At 29.7% G+C, this 19,586-nt stretch overlaps 2 protein-coding genes across 2 annotated transcripts in view; both read left to right on the top strand.

Moving 5' to 3' along the window:
* Positions 1-2,330: 2,330 nt before the first annotated feature.
* Positions 2,331-19,586, top strand: part of LOC128390546 (sarcoplasmic calcium-binding proteins I, III, and IV-like) — a 40,512-nt gene continuing 23,256 nt past the window's right edge. The window contains exon 1 of the mRNA XM_053350280.1: positions 2,331-2,551. The gene's annotated coding sequence lies outside the window, so the exon portion shown is untranslated. The remainder of the gene's footprint in view (positions 2,552-19,586) is intronic.
* On the top strand, positions 11,865-12,893 carry LOC128390550 (histone-lysine N-methyltransferase SETMAR-like). The gene has a single exon (XM_053350285.1). It carries the CDS (start codon positions 11,865-11,867, stop codon positions 12,891-12,893), a length of 1,029 nt encoding a protein of 342 aa, XP_053206260.1.

Here is a 19,586-nt window from a genome sequence, read left to right as displayed (position 1 = left end):
TTAGATAATCTAATACATGATGATGATAATCATCATGATCATAATTTCATGATCATTATTCTGAATAATGGAAACATTTCAAAAACGTGATCAATTGTACAATCAACGTTATTTCATTTATAATAATGTTAATTGAGTTATTATCATATTATAATTTATGAAGGTAATAACATTTGATATCTCAATTTAATACATCTCGAATTGGATACATTAATAACAATGATAACAATTAACTCTCAAGATAATCTATTAAATATCGATGTTAATAATGATAATAATACCAGTGAGAAATCAAATGATTACTGATTGTAAATAATATCAATTAAGATTATAATCAATTGTGTAAATATCAATAAAGTTTATCTTAACAGTTTAAATGGGATAATTGATGATTCTTGGCAATCAAATGATTATTATTAATTATGGTTAGTTGATTAGTGTTATTATTATTATTACAATGATTATCTCAGTTATAGTTACATGATAATTAGTAGAAACTTTTTTTTTGTTTTTTCTTTCTTTGTGATTATAAAACATGATAATTATTCACAGGGAGAAATTTTTTTTAGACCAAATTATTAATATCATGATCATTATCATGATGAATATTACAAAATTCTGAACACGAATTAAACTTCCATTCCGGTGGTAATAGTTTTAAAACTCTGAAACCTTTTTATTTTATATTATCAACTAATTATTATTATCTCAGTTAACATATTCTATGTCATTGATTGATTGAGATGTCAACTTTATATCATCAACCTCATCACACTTTTCAGAGTCACAGAACTTTTTTTTCCTGCTACTTATTCATTCAATTCTGTTAAATTTCCCACTTTCTAATTAATAATAATCATCGTAAAACTAGTATTAAATTAACTAGGACAAAAAGATGATGTTCCTCATGAAGAGAATGATAATTATCATGAAAATTAGGCAAGTTTTTTATTCTCTGGAAGAAAAAAATTGTAAGTATTTTCACCAGAACTTTTGAGAAGCATTTAGATTGTATTCTGCTGAGAGAAGTGTTAGAGAGATGGAATATTTTTCTTCTATTGCTTAAGTTTAATGTAAAAATTACGCTAAATTAAACTTGAATGAAATTCTTAGGAGAAAAAGAACTTTTTTTTCTCTCTCTCTCTTTGGGATGGAATAAAAAATTCTCCAAAAAGAAAAAGTGATTTTTTCATCATCATCATGCTTTCGGGTTCTATTTTTTTGCTCAATAGTTAACACTCTCACTCTCTCTCTCTCTCTCTCTCACTTTTCCTCTTTATTGTTATTACTAGATCATTGTGTTGGTGTAACATCATTACTGGAATTGTGATTCCGTTGAACCGATGAAATTGAGTCTCTCCACTGATTTAGTTATGGTTGGAACAACAAGAACAAAATCAAGGCGATAAAGAGAAAGTTAATTTCTCATCAAGAATTAACATCAGCTGATGATTCTGACTATCTATATCATTGAGTAATCATTATCATGTTGATTCAATCTTGATGACTGATCAGTTTTGTCGGGTTCAAATTGTCACCATGAAAACCATTTTGTACAACATACTTAATATTGATTAAACTTTTCTCCTTTAATATTAGGTTATCATGATTCACTTATATCACTTCCTTTTCGTTGGTTGATTAATATGTTTTCTCATGGTGATTATGACAAATTTTCAAGACTATCAAATGATTAATTGATTAAATTGCTGTTATTAGTCATTCTCATTTCAAGGTTTCCAGTCTTACTATTTTCTTGGTGATAATAACACTGATCAATATTTACTATTGGAATTATCCTCTTATAATACCAAATTTCATGATTTCTTTTCTGGTTAATAGTAATATCCCAATCTATTAATATTTACATCAAATGTTCAAGTTCATTAATCAACTGATTTGATTGTAATTAAAGCTACTTGCGCCATCTTGTATATGGTTAAGCTACTAATAGTTTTACGCATTTTTGGCAAACAATTTAAATTTTCCCTTCATTTCATTAAAAGTGTATTTCTATTATTTATAATTATATAATTGTATGATTTATTCCCACTGATTAAGAAACTGTTATGAAGTAAATAGTGATTTAAGAAATGATTAAAGCTATTCAAGGTTAATTTGTTAACATCATTGCTCTGGTTAATTGTGTTTCTTACCTCATCGATTGGGTGTTGAATCTTTGGCATTGGTTTTATTTTTTGTTTTTTTCCCATTTGATTGTCTATTTTTAAATTACAACTAAACATGGTTGTCAGCCAAGTTCAGTTCGGTTTATATCTGAAACTGAGCATGATGAATAACACAGGAAATAAGCTGAAAATGAATCAGATTAGCAATTAGTTGATTTACTTTTGGTTTAGTTGGTTGGTTTAAAGTTGATGCTGTTCAACTTGTGATTAGATTTTGTCTTGTTAATTGTGTCCAAATTGTTTGTTAAAAGTTATAATCCACTAAGACTTTTGAATAAGAAAGTGATTTAGTTTATTTCATTGGATTAAAGTTACATTATATCAAATGGAATAACAATTAATCAAATCACTACAAGAAAACTGTAAGTACGAATAAGATTATCTTCATAAAAGCTCATTTGTCCTTAAGTGATTCTCAATAGATGGCAACACATAATTCACCAAATTGAATTGTATTGAAGTCTCATGAGTTTTTCATGAGCTAATTTTTATTCAAATATAACTTTTTTCACCAAGAATTGAGATTAATTGTTAATGAGTAATTCCATTGATAATTTGAAAAAGTAAAGGTGAAAATATTACAATACAATAAATGTATAAATATCACAGAGATTCATTTGACAATTGTTTTTTTTACGAACGAATTAGATTAATAACAAAATGTCATCATCATGGAGATGATGAATGTTGACAAAATATGATAAAGAGAGAGAGAAAAGTTTCTAGGAAAAGTTTAACCAAAGATAGAAACTGATGATAGACATAAAGTGGTAAAGAAAAAAGTAAAGATGATTATGATTATGATGGTGATGATAATTGAGTTACATAAGAGTAAATTGATGATTGATTTAGAAAGGAGAAAATCAGAACTTTGAAAAGAAAAAGTTCTAAGCTAAATACTAATAAGGGTAAAGCAGATGAGATTGAAATTCTGTAAACAGTAAATGTCACAAGTGAACATTGAGAATTGAATTTGAGTGAAAATCCAGGTTAACGGTAATATAATAATTGTCAGTTGTAATGATAATATCATTAGATGGAAGAAAAAGTTGAGCAAGAGAGAGAGAGAGAGAGAGAGAGAGAGAGAGAGAGAGAGAGAGAGAGATAAATCAAAGTGAAAGGGAAGAGAAATAATGAAGATAAATGGATAGGATGATAAAAAGATGACGAGAAAGAAGATGAGTCAAGATGATAATGAAGACAAAATTCAGGAAGTAAAGAAGGGAAATAAATCGTTGAGAGTAAAATGTAATGATAGAGAAAAAAAATCTAACTAATAATATTTTCATGGTGATAACCTTTCCCATCTTCACAGGTTAATCATTATCTTCATCATCATTATCATCGTCATCGATTCAGATTTCATAGGTTACCAAATTTAGATGATAGTAAACTTTTTTTTTCTCTCTATCAAGGAAACAATCAAAATGTTAATTGCTAGGGTAGAAAAAGTGAATTAACAATCAAATTCTGATTCTGAACATTTGAGTCTCGGGTTCCAAGGAAACATTTAATTATCTTTAAACATTTTCACTTCTATTATTCAAGTTTATCATGAAAATTTCATATAATAATAACAACAATTTGTATTAAATTGATTCAACAATCTGAACACTTCATCTTCATTGTTTGTTTACTTTTATCACAATTTATAATATTAATAGCAATCTAATCATCTTCTTCATGCTTATTATTATCACATTTATTCATTAACTTTCTCAATGAGTTCTGATCAATTGCAATAACCTTTTTTTATTACCATGAAAATATTACATGACTGATGACGATCATCAATTCAATTGAAATACTGATTCAATTCCAAGGTAAACTGATAATTTAACTTGGAAAAAAAAGTAAAAAAGAAAATTCATATTTTCGATTTTTTCCTTCTAAATAATCGAGGAATAAAGTTCTGAAAATATTATTTTGATGATTTTTCTTTTCATTGCAAATCAATGAAAATAAACTTCACTCCCTGCAGCCTATTGGATAACTTTTTTTTCTAATATCAAGTTATCATTAAGATCAATTTAATCAAATTGAAATCTAATAATGTACACAAAATGATTGCAATTAAATTTGCTATCAATAATCATTAAGTTCATTTGAAAGTTTCAATATTTTCCTTACTCCACTAATTATTATCATCAATTTTGATCTTTCACTTTCATTATGAAATTTGATTAGTTTGTTGCGTTTTTGTTACTCTGATTTTCAATTCCGATTAACTGATTAACACTTAATCACAAATTACTTGCAATTAGTTGACTTTGTGCTAAATGGTTAAACTGATTAGTGGCAAAAGGAGGAAAATTAATCATGAGAGAGAGAGAGAGAGAAATCAATTAGTTAATTAACCAGTTCCAAGAGCACAATAAATGAATCTCAATTTTAACGATAAGATTTTTGTTAATCGATTGTAAATTTTTCAAACCTTCACCAGAATTCAATTAGTTAATTCAATTATAATTATCACGGAGCTTTAATTTACAATCAATTTGAAAGTTTTCACCATGCAATTAAATGATTATAATATTGAAATGAGAAAAAGTTGATTGTTGAAACTAATGCGTTTGTAATTAAAACTCATATCAGCCAATTTCAGTATCAATAGTTAAAAGTGACCATTGGTCAGTTTCTTCTTATTATTATTTTCTTTATTTTCAATCTATTTTATTCTATTTTATTCAATTTAATTGAGCTTAAATTATATAACAATTAAATTTGTATTTCTAATTTTAGCTCAAACAATTTGTATTACCTTTACAATAAATTGTATTATATTTTTTTTATCAATGTGTTGAACTCTCAATTTGGTATAATTAATTTAATTAGAGTTAACCATTCAGTTGTTTAATCACTTTTTACTCACATCAAACAATTAAATGGGAAACAATCAGAATCAGTTAAAGTATTAGAACTGAATGAGACGAGAAAAGCTAATGAAAAGCTCAGAACTCACATCAATACAAATTGAATATGAAAACAATGGGAAAATCTTGTCAATACCAATTATGTGTAGAAATTATAAAACAATTAAAGAACAACAATTAACGACAATCGAAAAGTTTAGTAATATTAACAATCCAAAAATAGTGAAACTCGAGGGATAAAGAAGGCCAAGAAAAAGCTTTCCCTCCAAATTCTGTCAAATGTCAAACAGATTCTTGTAATGCTAATAGTATACTCCAAATATCGTGTAAATGTTTAGTGATATTATCAATCAACTGAACTTTTTTTACTCTCCATTGATTGTTATTAGTTGTGTTTCTTTTGAAATTTTAATTCACTTTTTAATAATATATCGACAAATAATGTTTCTCCAAAAGGCTGATGTCAGCTTTTGATTTTGATTTTTTTTTCTTTTAATTTGGTTATTAATACATTTTCGATGTTATTTTGATCGATAGCTATTGAATGTTGCTTTTGTTGCAGATATTCAAAAGCAAAGCAATATCCTCATTATCATCTTCATCTCCCTTCATCATCACTTTAATCCACATCATCAGGTATAATTCAGTTGAATGGAAATTACAAAAAACCCGAATGATATTGGCAAGGATCATGATGATGATGATGATGATGATAGAAACAATAATATCATATACGGAATAGCAATCTTATTTTTACCTTGCAAATAAACAGACTCATATGTATGGTTGAAGGAGAAAGATCAATAAACTGTAATATTATTGACAAGTTTACATAAAAATTGAGAATAACATTCAGCTCAGAATAATATTTATATTAACAGAGATAAAAATATATCTTATATTTATTTATTTTTCCATGAAAATATTATCGGAAAATCATTTACACGTTTATTGACCTTTCTCAAGTGTATCTATTTGTTGAATAATTTTCTGTTTATCTATCGATAATATTGACAATAATTTCTTTACGATGACTCTAATCCTGGAATTTTAATCATTTTCAAGCTAATATGTTGTAGATATATTAATATCTAATTTTAATTAAATATTCGCAACTACAGATAGCATAAAAAACAATCTGAACGAAAGTCGATAGTCTCAATTATTTAAAGTTTACATATGAATAAATTATCAAAGTGTTAATATTACATTAGGTAAGTGGAATTGTGATTTTGCTTGATTGATAACCATGATTGTTTCATTGAATTTTCTCATTGATTTGATTTGATTGTAAACCATTATTCTTTTATCATGATTGCTCTGAACTTTTCTTCCTTCTTTAACTTATTCTATCTCTTCAATTGTCTTCTTCTTCTTCTCTCTCTCTCTCTCTCTTTCGGTCTCTAACTTCTTAAAATGAACAAGATCAACACCAAATTGATGTAATATTTGCACCGAAACATGTAAAGTCAATCAGACAAATTACAGAAAAGGTGAAATAGAGGTAATTTTTTCTTCTTCTTCTCGTTTTACCTTAAGGAATGTTAACCATTTACAGAATGAATGAAAATCTCTGGAAATAAGAAAGTAAAATGATGATAATGATGATGTAGGAAAAGTATAAAAAGACATCATCTAGTAAACTGAACAATCATCATCATCATCAACGACGTAGGTTTTGTTGTTTGAATGGGTATGAAATTACTCAAAGAGACAAGAAAATAATCATCAACTAAATGAACAACATGGGATATTAATTATCAGTTTAAACATTTTCCATTTCAACTAATACTATCGGTCCCATCGACATTATCACCTTATCATCATATCTCTTGATTCATTTGTAGCAAATAATACATAATATATAACATTAGAAATCATGATAAAAATGATGATGGGACAAAAGTAGAGCAGAAAAAATTGTAACATGAAATGATTACATAAATCAGATTGTTTTTTATTGATATGTTGGCTATGTTATCATCATCACCATCATGATAATGATGAAAATATATCATGTTTGAATCATGTTGCCCTCTACTCATGGGTATCATCATTTTACTTATCATTAACATCATCATCATCTCTCTCATGATTACTTAATGCTGTTCTCATATTATACTAAACGTATACCGTAACTAGTGTATATGACCAAATACTTGAGGATATATCAGACATACTATCATTTGACAATTCAGAACTCTAGTCTCCATGGAAACCAAATAGTTCGTACAATGATTTTTGATGATATCTCTTCTTAGCAAGTTCAGCGATGAAGAAAATCATTGATTCATTTCATGAACAGCAGAAAAGAGAGAGAGAGTAAGAGAAAGACTTGACAATCGTAACTGATAATGATTAACTATTTGATAAAAGAAAATGAATGAAAAAGTTACTCAAATGAAGATAATGATGATGTTTATCGTCATAATAATGATCAACTTGACCATCATGGACAAAGAAATGAAAACTGAGTTATCCACGAAAAATAATAAGTTGATAAGAAATTCCTATTCGTTGTATTCAGTTCAAAAATATTTTCTCATCATCTTTTTGCCTTTTTTTATATTCTCATAAAAAAATGTTTGAAATTTTATCACTGTTACTATGATTGAGAATACATAATATATAATTCAGATTACATGAAGTAAAGTAATAGTTTACATGGTGAGAGAGAGAGAGAGAGAGAGAAATAGAGATTGAAAAGTTCAATTCTAAAGTAGATATTTATATTTATATGAAAAGTAAATTATTACATAAGGTGGAATCTTTTCCCTCCTCCCAATGTTACTAATGATGGATATAAAACTTTCAATGCTGACTGAATATTTTTCAGTTGACTTGAGATAAACATTGAATTTTTCATTGACAATCTAATAGGTTATTAATTTATCATATGAAAAGAAAATGATATTGATATTATTTTTTTTTCTCTCTCTCTCCCATGACTAAAAGAGAAAAAAGTTTCAAGAGAAAGAAAGAGTACATTATCATGGCGATTATCATTCAACTTGTTGACTTTTATATTTGGTAATAAAAATAATTTATCGGTTGAGAATAAGAGTAACAATGGATCAATGAATTTTCATCATGGTAAAAACTTGCTTGATGGTTTTTCCCTCATTTCTTATATGAATCTTTAGGGAATGAAAAATTTATCATGATAACTCAGGGTAACTATTTCCGGAATTTAGATAGAGATGATGAAGAGGAAGAAAAAATTAACTTGATTGAGCTTCCAGGTTTGATGCTGGTTATTTAGTTTTTCATGGTGTTACAATTTGACTGATACATGATATATTGTAACAGTTTCAATCTCAAGGATGATGATGATAAAGATGATGGTAAGACAAAAGCTTCAAGAGTTAACCCCAGGGAGTTATTATTATTGTTATTAATTGTCAGATGATTAATCAAATAAAACTCATTATATGTATCATCTAATGTAATAACAAATACTAATCATAAGCGATAGTAATCATTATTTATCTTTCAATTTGTTTTCTGTTGTTGTAATCAGAAAATCGGATGATGATGATGATGATGAGAGAAATGGCAAGTGATGGGGAAGATGAAAAAAGAAGAAGAAGAAAAATCAAAGCAAAGGTAATGGTAATTCTAGTTCTCTAATAATCTTTTCATGAACAAAATCTCACAGATTATCGTAGGAAAAGTTTAGATCATTTCATCATTATCTTCATCATTGAATCTTCCCCAGCAAACAATTAATTCTTTTATGATGATGATGATTATGATGAGGAAAATGAGAGAAAAAAATCTTCTCCTCGATGATTACAACACTATTAATAGACTTTGATCTCATTTACCTCATTTACCCTCTCCCACCACAGCGACTGATGAAATGTTATTACATACAAACTATTAAGAGTACATACCCTGTGTATCCCTTAATTTTTTTTGATAATCAAATTCATAATCTCTTCTTGATTACATGTAAAAGAGTAAGGAAGAAGCAAAAAAATTCTATCGAATAAAATTATCTAATAATAATGTCTAAGCTTGATGAATAATAATATTCAATTTACTCGATGAATTAACTTTCTTATTCTCATCATCATGCTACTCATGATCGATGTGTATCAGTAAATGAGATAAAGAATAGAGAGAGAGAGAGAGAGAGAGAGAGAAAGAAAGAAAGAGAGAGAGAGAGAGGAGAAGTTCTAGGATAAGAAGAGAAAAAAAATGCTAAATTGTAATGAAAAGTATATTTATCGAAAAGAAGTAACAACAAAAAAAAAGCTTGTTGGCGGTGAATGAGACGATGTTGATCATGATAATGATGATGATACATTACAGATAGTGATGAAAAAATGACAAAAGAAGAAGGGTTGAGAATTTGCAAATTCGAAGCATGAAAAAAAAGATGCAAATAACTTATGATGATCAACACTTTGGATAATTTTGCTTATATAAACAAATAGATTGAAATTATTATTGCCAAGGAAAAGTGAATTGGATTATGATGATGATAAGAGGATATGAGATGGAAACAGGTCAATAGCATCAAAATTCATCATGAGCAAGAAAAAAAGGACGAGGATGATATGGTTAAGGGTCTGAAGAGTATTTTTATGTATTTTTGAGTTCTGAGAATTTTTCAACGCTCTCTCTCTCTCTCTCTCTCTCTCTCTCTCTCTCTCTCTCTTTCTTTCTTTCTTTCTTTCTTTCTTTCTTTCTTGCCTTTGACTATAAATGATATTAGTTTTAGGTATTCATTAGAATCCTGAAAGGTAAATAAATCTCATTGGAAATATTATATTCGGCTGACCCAAAAATCAATCGTTAAGATATGTATTAAGTGAAAGAATCAAAGCTATAAGATAATATCATTCGAGCTTGTTTATTTTTTTAGCCTTTTACTCGAGTTTAAGAAGAAAGAAGATGAAAGTTGATGATGAAAATGAAAATGGATGTAAAAGCTGGTTGGAAGAAGAAAAAAAGAAAGAAAATGGAGAGAAAATGAAAGATTCCGAGGAGATTACGATTTTCTGTTATCAACTGATTGGCTCCAGTGTTTTTTTTCTGTTAAACCCTGTAAGTTTTTGCTCGATTCGGTTGTCACAACTAATGAGGTTTATCAGCAATACAGATTGATAGAGGAGAAAGAGAAAGAGAAGGAGTAAGGGAGTGAGAAAGAGATTGAATGATGACTCTGTTCGGAGAAGAGATGATGAAATGTGAAAACCCATGGTGAAAGCATCAAAATAACAACAACTTAATGAGCTTATATAAGCTGAACATGATGGTGATGAACATTTTACACTGAAAGTGACCAACGAAAAATGGCAGTTGAATTGATTCAAAGGTCATCCAGCAACAGAGAAAAAAGAAGAAAAAAATGATAGACAAATTTTTTTGTCCATTATCCATTTTATTTGAGCCACTTTAACATGCTTATAATTTTTGTTTTCTTTAGTCTTGTACATTGTGTATCAATGATTTCATCTTTATCCCATTTTCATCAGATTCTGAAGGAAATTATAAATCTGTCCACCTCTTAATTGATGGTGACTACCTTGTAGTCGTAAATGCAATACCGACCATCAACAAGAGTCTAAAAATATTTCTCCCTTCTCTTCATCCACAATCAAATCTACTTTGATTTTTCTTCCTTTTCCTTGCAAATTAGTCTTGACATTCTCATTTTTGACCTCCATCATGATACTCTAGGCAAATATAGTAAATATTATACATTGAGAAGCCATTACAAAGCTACTTTTTTTCTTTCTAAATCAGAATATATTCATCGAATGACAAATTCCAATTTATCATAATCATAAAATTTTAAGGGATCAACTTAAATACCTCATTAACAATTAAAACAATAGCTTAAACATCATCTTCTAGCAATTGCTAGAAAAAGTGAAGCTTTGAATGCTTTAAAGCATTTTATGTAACGTAATGCATAAGTACGAAAAAGTAGTGAAAATGTACCAATTTCGCTAAAACACTGCTCTTATGCCTATTTAGTGATTTTATTACATAACACTATTCTTCTTACATTATTGGATGGCCCGAATGAAATTCAAGGTTTAGTAGAAAGAGGGACAGAATAATAACTAATGAAAAATTAAATATGCAAAGTTCAAATCCAATCTAATGATTTAGTTATCCTAGTGTTTGTCATTATTATCTTCTTTACCTACAAGATCACCTTGAACTTGACCTTATTACTCATATAAACTTATCAAGGGTGATATTTACGTTGTTTCAACGTATCTTATCATTTCAGGAATATCCATGATCCATGAAACACTCTCTTTTCAGTGAATTGTTCAATTATCTCTTTGATTTCTAAGAAAATTTCATCTATTGAATAAAGGATATCAGTAGCAGATAAAAGCGATTTGAATAACGATGGAACATTTCTTTAAACAACCTCGTCCATATCCACTTTTTGGAACAGCAAGAGAAGTCATGTGTTTAACCGGCCTAATTCTTGTGATAGCGAGAGAGATTGTACATTGAGATTGTGAATTGGACAAGCATAAAAGTAAACAGTAAACCAAGACTATGAGAGACAAATTCAATCACACTACATGGTAGTCACCAGGCTTATTCTAATTTGAAGATATTTTAATGAAAATGTAACCTATTATTAGGTTGACTAGAAATTAATGTCGGATATTGAGATACTAATTGTTAATAATATTCTAATTGAATAATTTAAAGGATTAAAATAATTAAAAGTAAAGGAAAATATTTTGAAAAGATTGGTAGTAATCAAGTATCTTTTTTCGTGTTTTACGAACTTGAGTTTTTCTTGTATTTTGAGGTCAAAATGGAGCCGACATCAAGCGAAATCCGTTACGTTTTATTGAATCGATTTAAAAATGGGGACAATGCGACTCAGGCCCATAAATATTTGTGTTTTTCTTATGATTCTAGTGTATTGAGTGAAAGGCAATGCCAAAGGTGGTTTCAAAAATTCAAAAACGGTCATTTTGAGGTCAATGATAGCCCAGGACGGGGACGGAAGTTGACCTTGGATATTGAATTATTAGGCCAAAAAATTAGTGAAAATCCCCGACAAACGACTCGCGAATTGGCTACGATATTGAATTGTGCTCAACAAACTATCGTTAATGGCCTGAAAAGGTTAGGGCTCACGTGCAAACGTGGAACGTGGGTTCCACACGAACTAACGAGTTCTAATAAGGAACTAAGAGTTTCAATATGTCGATCTCTATTAGAACGACAGAAAATTGACCCATTTCTCGAACGTGTAATTACTTGTGATGAGAAATGGGTCCTTTATGATAATGTTCATTGCCATAAACAATGGCTACCGAAAGGTCAACTCCCGGTTCCGACCGCTCAACCCGGATTACACCCCAAGAAAGTTTTGATTAGTGTTTTTTGGGACTACAAGGGGATAGTCCACTTTGAACTTTTACCTGAGGGTCAAGCAATAAATGCTGAAGTTTATTGTCAACAACTTGACCGATTAAATGAAAAATTATCGACTGAAAGGCCATCTCTGGTCAATCGCAAAGGGGTAATCTTTCATCAGGATAATGCTCGACCTCATACCGCATCTTTGACCTCTAATAAAATTAAAAATGACCTCAAATGGGAACTATTACCACATCCTCCATATAGCCCTGACTTAGCGCCCTCAGATTATCACTTATTCAGGTCACTTGAACATTTCCTTCGGAATAAAAAGTTCGAAAATAGAAGCGCCCTCTACAATGGCCTTAAGACATTTTTCGACTCTAAAAGTCCAATTTTTTTTCGGAGAGGAATTTTTAATATTATTAATAGATGGCAAAGAGTTATTGATTCCGATGGTGAATATTGTATTTAATTATCTCTTTCCGTCTAAATCTAATTAACAATTAAAAAGTGATTAAAAAACCGACACTAATTTTTAGTCAACCTAATATGTTACCAGCTAGACCAACTTTGCGCGTCAGACACAGATGAAGCAGATAGAAATTTAGTCCTTTCTGTCTGTGTATCGTGTGGTATGAAAGTAGAACGCTTGGAGCACAGATCGTTTTCTTCGATTACATTGAAGTAATAGTTAAGGTCTTTAACTAAAAACTTGATTTTATTCATGATTTGATTTAGTTTTTATACATAATTTCAAGTAAGCTAGAGTGAAAATCTCACCATCATCTCATCACTTAAGATGAGGTGAGTTAAAATTTTGATGATGTTTCTTAGATCATTTAAGATTATTTTTGTTAAAATAATCAATTGATGAATTTTGCTTGATTAACAAAATAATTGTTACATATTCCTCCTGTAAATTAATAACAGTATAATAATGTAACGTAAAAAAGTTACTTGATGAGTGATAAATGAATTAAATAAAGTGAGAACACAATGAGAAGAACTTTAACTTTTATAATTGAACTTTTATTATCCAATGGTTGATTAAATGATTGTAATGAATTACAGAGATTATTGGAATGGGTTAACTTAATTAAAGGGATGATGACAAGATGAAATCTATTAGAATGTTTTAACTTGAATGTTGTGATGATTCTAAAAGAAGTGAACATTCTATTAGTAAGTGATCTGGTTTTATACAGGATCATCGAGAGTCACGAGTGTCTCGTGAGTGGAAGGTTTATTCATCTTTGTCGGTTAGTAATAAAGATTTAGGTTGATTAGTAATTAATGATTATGATCCAAATCAAGTAAAGACCATACATTGATTAACACAAGTTATTGATTATGGAAGGAAGTAATCCTAAATAAGGGTTAATTGGTTATTGATTATTGATAATGGACGGATTTATCCTTGTACGGGTTTGTAACCAGTGATGAATAATTAGATCGAAATTTACGTTACATTTCCCCGACTAGAAGTTGAAACGACAGTAGTTAATCTTTTATTTGGCTATTTGGGAACATTCTATAATTCCTGGTGATCGGATCATCAATCCACAAGACATTGGTATCGGACTAGTACTAGTTAGACTAGCTGGGGGGAAGATAAGTTAATTGAGGTCCAAGAGAAAGATGCCGTTATTAATAAAAAGGAACATTGTTTTTTATACGAGTGTGCATATTGTGGCAGTTCTTGGCCGAAGCTCACACAATTGATTTACCATTTAATCGGCCGGAAAAGGGATAAAAATCAACGCTATGAGAAAATAACTTTCGAGGAAAGAGTCATCGTGGATGAACTCGAATCAACATAAAGAGTTCCTCCAAGTGCTAAAAAAACCCTTTTCTCATGGGGGAAAGTGGTTTTTACCAATCCAGATTCATTCACTGATATCATTGATCCAGCAACTGGCGAGGTTACATGATTTTGAACATCCTGAAGATTTAAAAACGGCCTGGGATAAAGTTATGGTTGATCGACGAGTTGACTCGAGCAGGGGTCGTAAAAAAATCAATGTCTAATATTGTAATCTTTCTTTGATTCTGAGTATTAAAAAATGCATTTTTCTTGTCTGAAATTGAAAAATTCTTTCGTTTCTCTCTTTTTTTAACGCCATTAGCAATAATTAGATTGATAAACTAAAATGACTGTTGTTGATATTTATGATTGTTTGATTATGATTAATTTCGATAATTACAATTAATGATTCATTTCCTCTGGAAAACTTTAAACAATTATTACCAGGAAACATTAATAATTAATTTCTTTTATTGCTTTGACTAATCGGAACTGTCTGTATCTAAAAAAGGTTTATTGCTTATTAAAAATGATCGTTAATCGGTTTGCTGGGTATAAATTCTCGGTATATTCATGGAGAAGCATTAGTTACAAGTTGTCTCTGGTTTCACGTTTATCTCTGTTTTAAGTCTTTTAACTGTTTCTTTGTTTGTGTTTCAATTCATATCTTCTTCGTTATGGTGTAACGAAATTATTGATCATTGTCTATGTTTCTTTTATGTAACCATGGGGATGACCATGATACTCATGGTCATTCATATAATGAAACGATAATAGTTTAATTATTGATTATAATAATGCTCTAGAAACTTCTGAAGGTGATCATGATCAGAGTATCATGATCTGTGAATCCGTTTTTTCAATTGTGTTATTCTAATTGTTTGAATTACAATTGAATGTGTGAATTGTTCTAGTTTAAATTTGAATTCGATTAAAACGTAGGAGATGGTACCTTGTGGACTGGTTGTTGTGTCAACAGTCACCTCCTCCTTATCCAACTCATTGCGCTATTGGTGGCAAGGGAGATGGTTTCTTAAATTACGTGGCCGATGGATCCATGGGAATTTTATATACCAAATTCTAGTTTAAATATAATTAATTATGTGATAATCAAGTTAACGGAGATCTTATTGTAATTTCTCATTCTAACTTTGGTTAATGTTGATGAAAATTTTGAGAGAATTTGAATGAATCATTTGTAAATTAACATTATTAATGTTAATGTTACCATATTATATGTTATTTTTTTGTTATTAATCTAACTGTATTAGCTGTTTTCTGCTTTTCAACAGTAATCAAAAGATGACTTCTGAGGTGTTAAAGGATAAAAACGATAACTTCGTTAAGGTGGTAGGTATTGCCATTGATCAAATATTGACGCTGAAGAAAACATTGAAACGACCTGCTCCTAAATCGGTCAAGGAAAAGATCGAGGGTAAGATCAAAGGTAATCAATTACTGATGAAATACGCTTATTTTCGCTGTTCGGGAATTGAGGATGAAATCAATGGTAAATTCGAAGATCAGGCGAAAATTTTGGAAAAAGCTCGTGAATGTTTATTAGAATTTGCTGCTTTATTTAATGTATTTAAATTTGATGTACCTGAAGATGTTCTTAAGTTTATAATTTCTGAACATAATCAAGTTTATTGTAACTCTGAATATGTAAAGGTTAATATACGGTACGAATAATACTGTATTGGTGTTTTTGTCGCATTCGATGTGCTTGTTTTATGCAAATATTGTGTTTATTGTTTTATCGATTAATGTTACGAAAGAGACCTTTCGTCTAAAAGACGGGGGTAATGTAACGAAATTATTGATCATTGTCTATGTTTCTTTTATGTAACCATGGGGATGACCATGATACTCATAGTCATTCATATAATGAAACGATAATAGTTTAATTATTGATTATAATAATGCTCTAGAAACTTCTGAAGGTGATCATGATCAGAGTATCATGATCACCTTCGTTACATATTGTAATACAATGTATTATTTCAGTCCCCATTCCCTCTTCCCTTAGTCAACATTAAAGTTTAAGTCTTTATCTTATATTAAATTGTGATTAGTTAATATTGTTAATTAATAAGGTGAATTACGAAACATTCGTTTCAATGGGTTAGTTTTTTATCTTGTTTCTTCTTATTTGATATGTGAATTTCTTATTCTTTTTTCGATTGTGTTGTTTGTTTAGATGATGCTATTCGATTAGTAACTCTAGTCTACTCTGGAATGGAATTCTGCATGGAAGAAAGAACATGTGTCCATCGGTCAGCTAATAATAAAAAGTAATGAGCTCACTGGTTGTCGTTTTCCTAACCAGGACAAAGGGTTCGAGGCCGTAAAAGGTTACCTAAACGATATTGAAGGAGCGGAAATTTATGACAATTTCTACGTTAGACTCATGTGCCCATCATATGGTCGAGGAATTGTTTATCCAGAAGGTACTGTTAAACCTTAATCATTAATTCTATTGGTTGAAAATTAAAGTTTGAACTTTAAATTGAAATGATCGATTCCCCTTTCGCAATTGTATTTGAGTTTCAGCAGGATAACTGAGATTATAAATATGATAAATAAAGGGCAAGAAATCGGTGAAATTGATTAATATTCACGATTCGATTGCGGTTTGATTCTTAAATTTACGTAGTGTTAAAGGTAGGTAGCAAGATGATAACCAATAATTTGTATTAAATCTTCATAGACTTCCATTTATTTGCTTGTTATTTTCGGAAAAGGATTAGTTTTCAATTCATTTAATTTCAGTTCAAGTTCATGAATCAAGGTTATGATGTTGATGTTCCTTGGATCAATTAAGAGCATTCTTTATAGAATAATCAATTGATTAATTTTGCTTAAAACAAAATAATTGTTACATCAAAACAGAAAATATAAAAGATTAATCAACATAAATTACACTGAAGGGTTCTATAAAGTATGACAAATATGACATATATGATCCTGATAGTTTGGTGTCAATATCAGTTCAATTAAAGAAGAGCCGTCAACTAGAATGAAAAAAGCAGCGGTTTTGCAAATTGACATAAATCTTGGATCACCGTCAATGATTTTGAATTATAAATTCAAATTGGACCATGGAATAATTTTTGTTCTTCACAAAATAACCTTCCAATGACCTCTAGATAGGTTGCTCGTGAAACGACCTCAATGACCTTGAAACTTTTTATACGAAGTCCTTCAGTCTCGATATGTATCTGTACGAGTTTTGATCTTTTCAACTCATTTATTCTTGGCTTATAAATAAAAACCTGCGTAAAATGAAGTTGAATAGCCCTGTACAACTGATGGACTTCTTATAAAAAGTTTCAAGGTTATTGAAGTCATTTCACTATTAAAATTATTTAATTATTATCTAGAGGTAATTTGAAGATTTTAACAAAGAAGAACAAACAATTCTCCCATCTATCAAGTTTTGATGTCAATATCAGTTCGAATAACGGAGAGCCATCTAATAATAATAATTAATGAAATAAAAGCGGGTTTGCATAAATCACGTTAGAACGTCAATGGTTTTCAATTAATAATTAAAACTGGGATCATCGAAGGCTTTTTTCCTTCTTTTGGAGCTAGAAATGCTGAACAGTTCATTTGGGACACTATAAATCGCCATTAAATACTAAAAACTGTGGGAGTGGCCTTCGTTTAACCCGGACTTTGATACAAGTGCTTTCTGGCTCTAGGCAAAAAGGCCTCGGGCTCTAAAAGAGTTGGTCTATTGTGAAAATCACTGAATTGTGGAAGAGATGGAGCAGATGAACTTATTCAGCTTTTATGCAAAAAGTAGTATATAAAGAGAAAAGATAATAATTATCAGTAACTATTATACTTCAATTATAACCATTGAATTCATCTTGGAATCATATTTCATTATCATTTAGATCATCTTGTAAAGCTTGAACTGATTAGGCACTTGAATGCAATTTAGTTCTTGTTCTTTGGATCATCTTGTTCAGCCTCCAAGGTTATCTGGTTTAGTTCTCGGTCTGCGGAATATCTCGTTCAGGTGTCAAGACTAAGCTGATTTTCAAGTCTTGTTTGTGTTTCAATTCATATCTTCTTCGTTATGGTGTAACGAAATTATTGATCATTGTCTATGTTTCTTTTATGTAACCATGGGGATGACCATGATACTCATGGTCATTCATATAATGAAACGATAATAGTTTAATTATTGATTATAATAATGCTCTAGAAACTTCTGAAGGTGATCATGATCAGAGTATCATGATCTGTGAATCCGTTTTTCAATTGTGTTATTCTAATTGTTTGAATTACAATTGAATGTGAATTGTTCTAGTTTAAATTTGAATTCGATTAAAACGTAGGAGATGGTACCTTGTGGACTGGTTGTTGTGTCAACAGTCACCTCCTTATCCAACTCATTGCGCTATTGGTGGCAAGGGAGATGGTTTCTTAAATTACGTGGCCGATGGATCCATGGGAATTTTATATACCAAATTCTAGTTTAAATATAATTAATTATGTGATAATCAAGTTAACGGAGATCTTATTGTAATTTCTCATTCTAACTTTGGTTAATGTTGATGAAAATTTTGAGAGAATTTGAATGAATCATTTGTAAATTAACATTATTAATGTTAATGTTACCATATTATATGTTATTTTTTTGTTATTAATCTAACTGTATTAGCTGTTTTCTGCTTTTCAACAGTAATCAAAAGATGACTTCTGAGGTGTTAAAGGATAAAAACGATAACTTCGTTAAGGTGGTAGGTATTGCCATTGATCAAATATTGACGCTGAAGAAAACATTGAAACGACCTGCTCCTAAATCGGTCAAGGAAAAGATCGAGGGTAAGATCAAAGGTAATCAATTACTGATGAAATACGCTTATTTTCGCTGTTCGGGAATTGAGGATGAAATCAATGGTAAATTCGACGATCAGGCGAAAATTTTGGAAAAAGCTCATGAATGTTTATTAGAATTTGCTGCTTTATTTAATGTATTTAAATTTGATGTACCTGAAGATGTTCTTAAGTTTATAATTTCTGAACATAATCAAGTTTATTGTAACTCTGAATATGTAAAGGTTAATATACGGTACGAATAATACTGTATTGGTGTTTTTGTCGCATTCGATGTGCTTGTTTTATGCAAATATTGTGTTTATTGTTTTATCGATTAATGTTACGAAAGAGAGACCTTTCGTCTAAAAGACGGGGGTAATGTAACGAAATTATTGATCATTGTCTATGTTTCTTTTATGTAACCATGGGGATGACCATGATACTCATGGTCATTCATATAATGAAACGATAATAGTTTAATTATTGATTATAATAATGCTCTAGAAACTTCTGAAGGTGATCATG

This window comes from Panonychus citri, unplaced genomic scaffold (assembly GCF_014898815.1).
Source record: "Panonychus citri isolate SS breed McGregor unplaced genomic scaffold, ASM1489881v1 Contig00123, whole genome shotgun sequence".
NCBI classification, from domain to species: domain Eukaryota; kingdom Metazoa; phylum Arthropoda; class Arachnida; order Trombidiformes; family Tetranychidae; genus Panonychus; species Panonychus citri.
The sequence above is the reverse complement of the archived record's forward strand: the minus strand, read 5'-3'. Positions and strand labels throughout refer to the sequence as shown.

Bases quoted from the DNA above. Each gene is read 5' to 3' on its own strand.
- LOC128390550 (XM_053350285.1), top strand. From the start codon at position 11,865: ATGGAGCCGACATCAAGCGAAATCCGTTACGTTTTATTGAATCGATTT.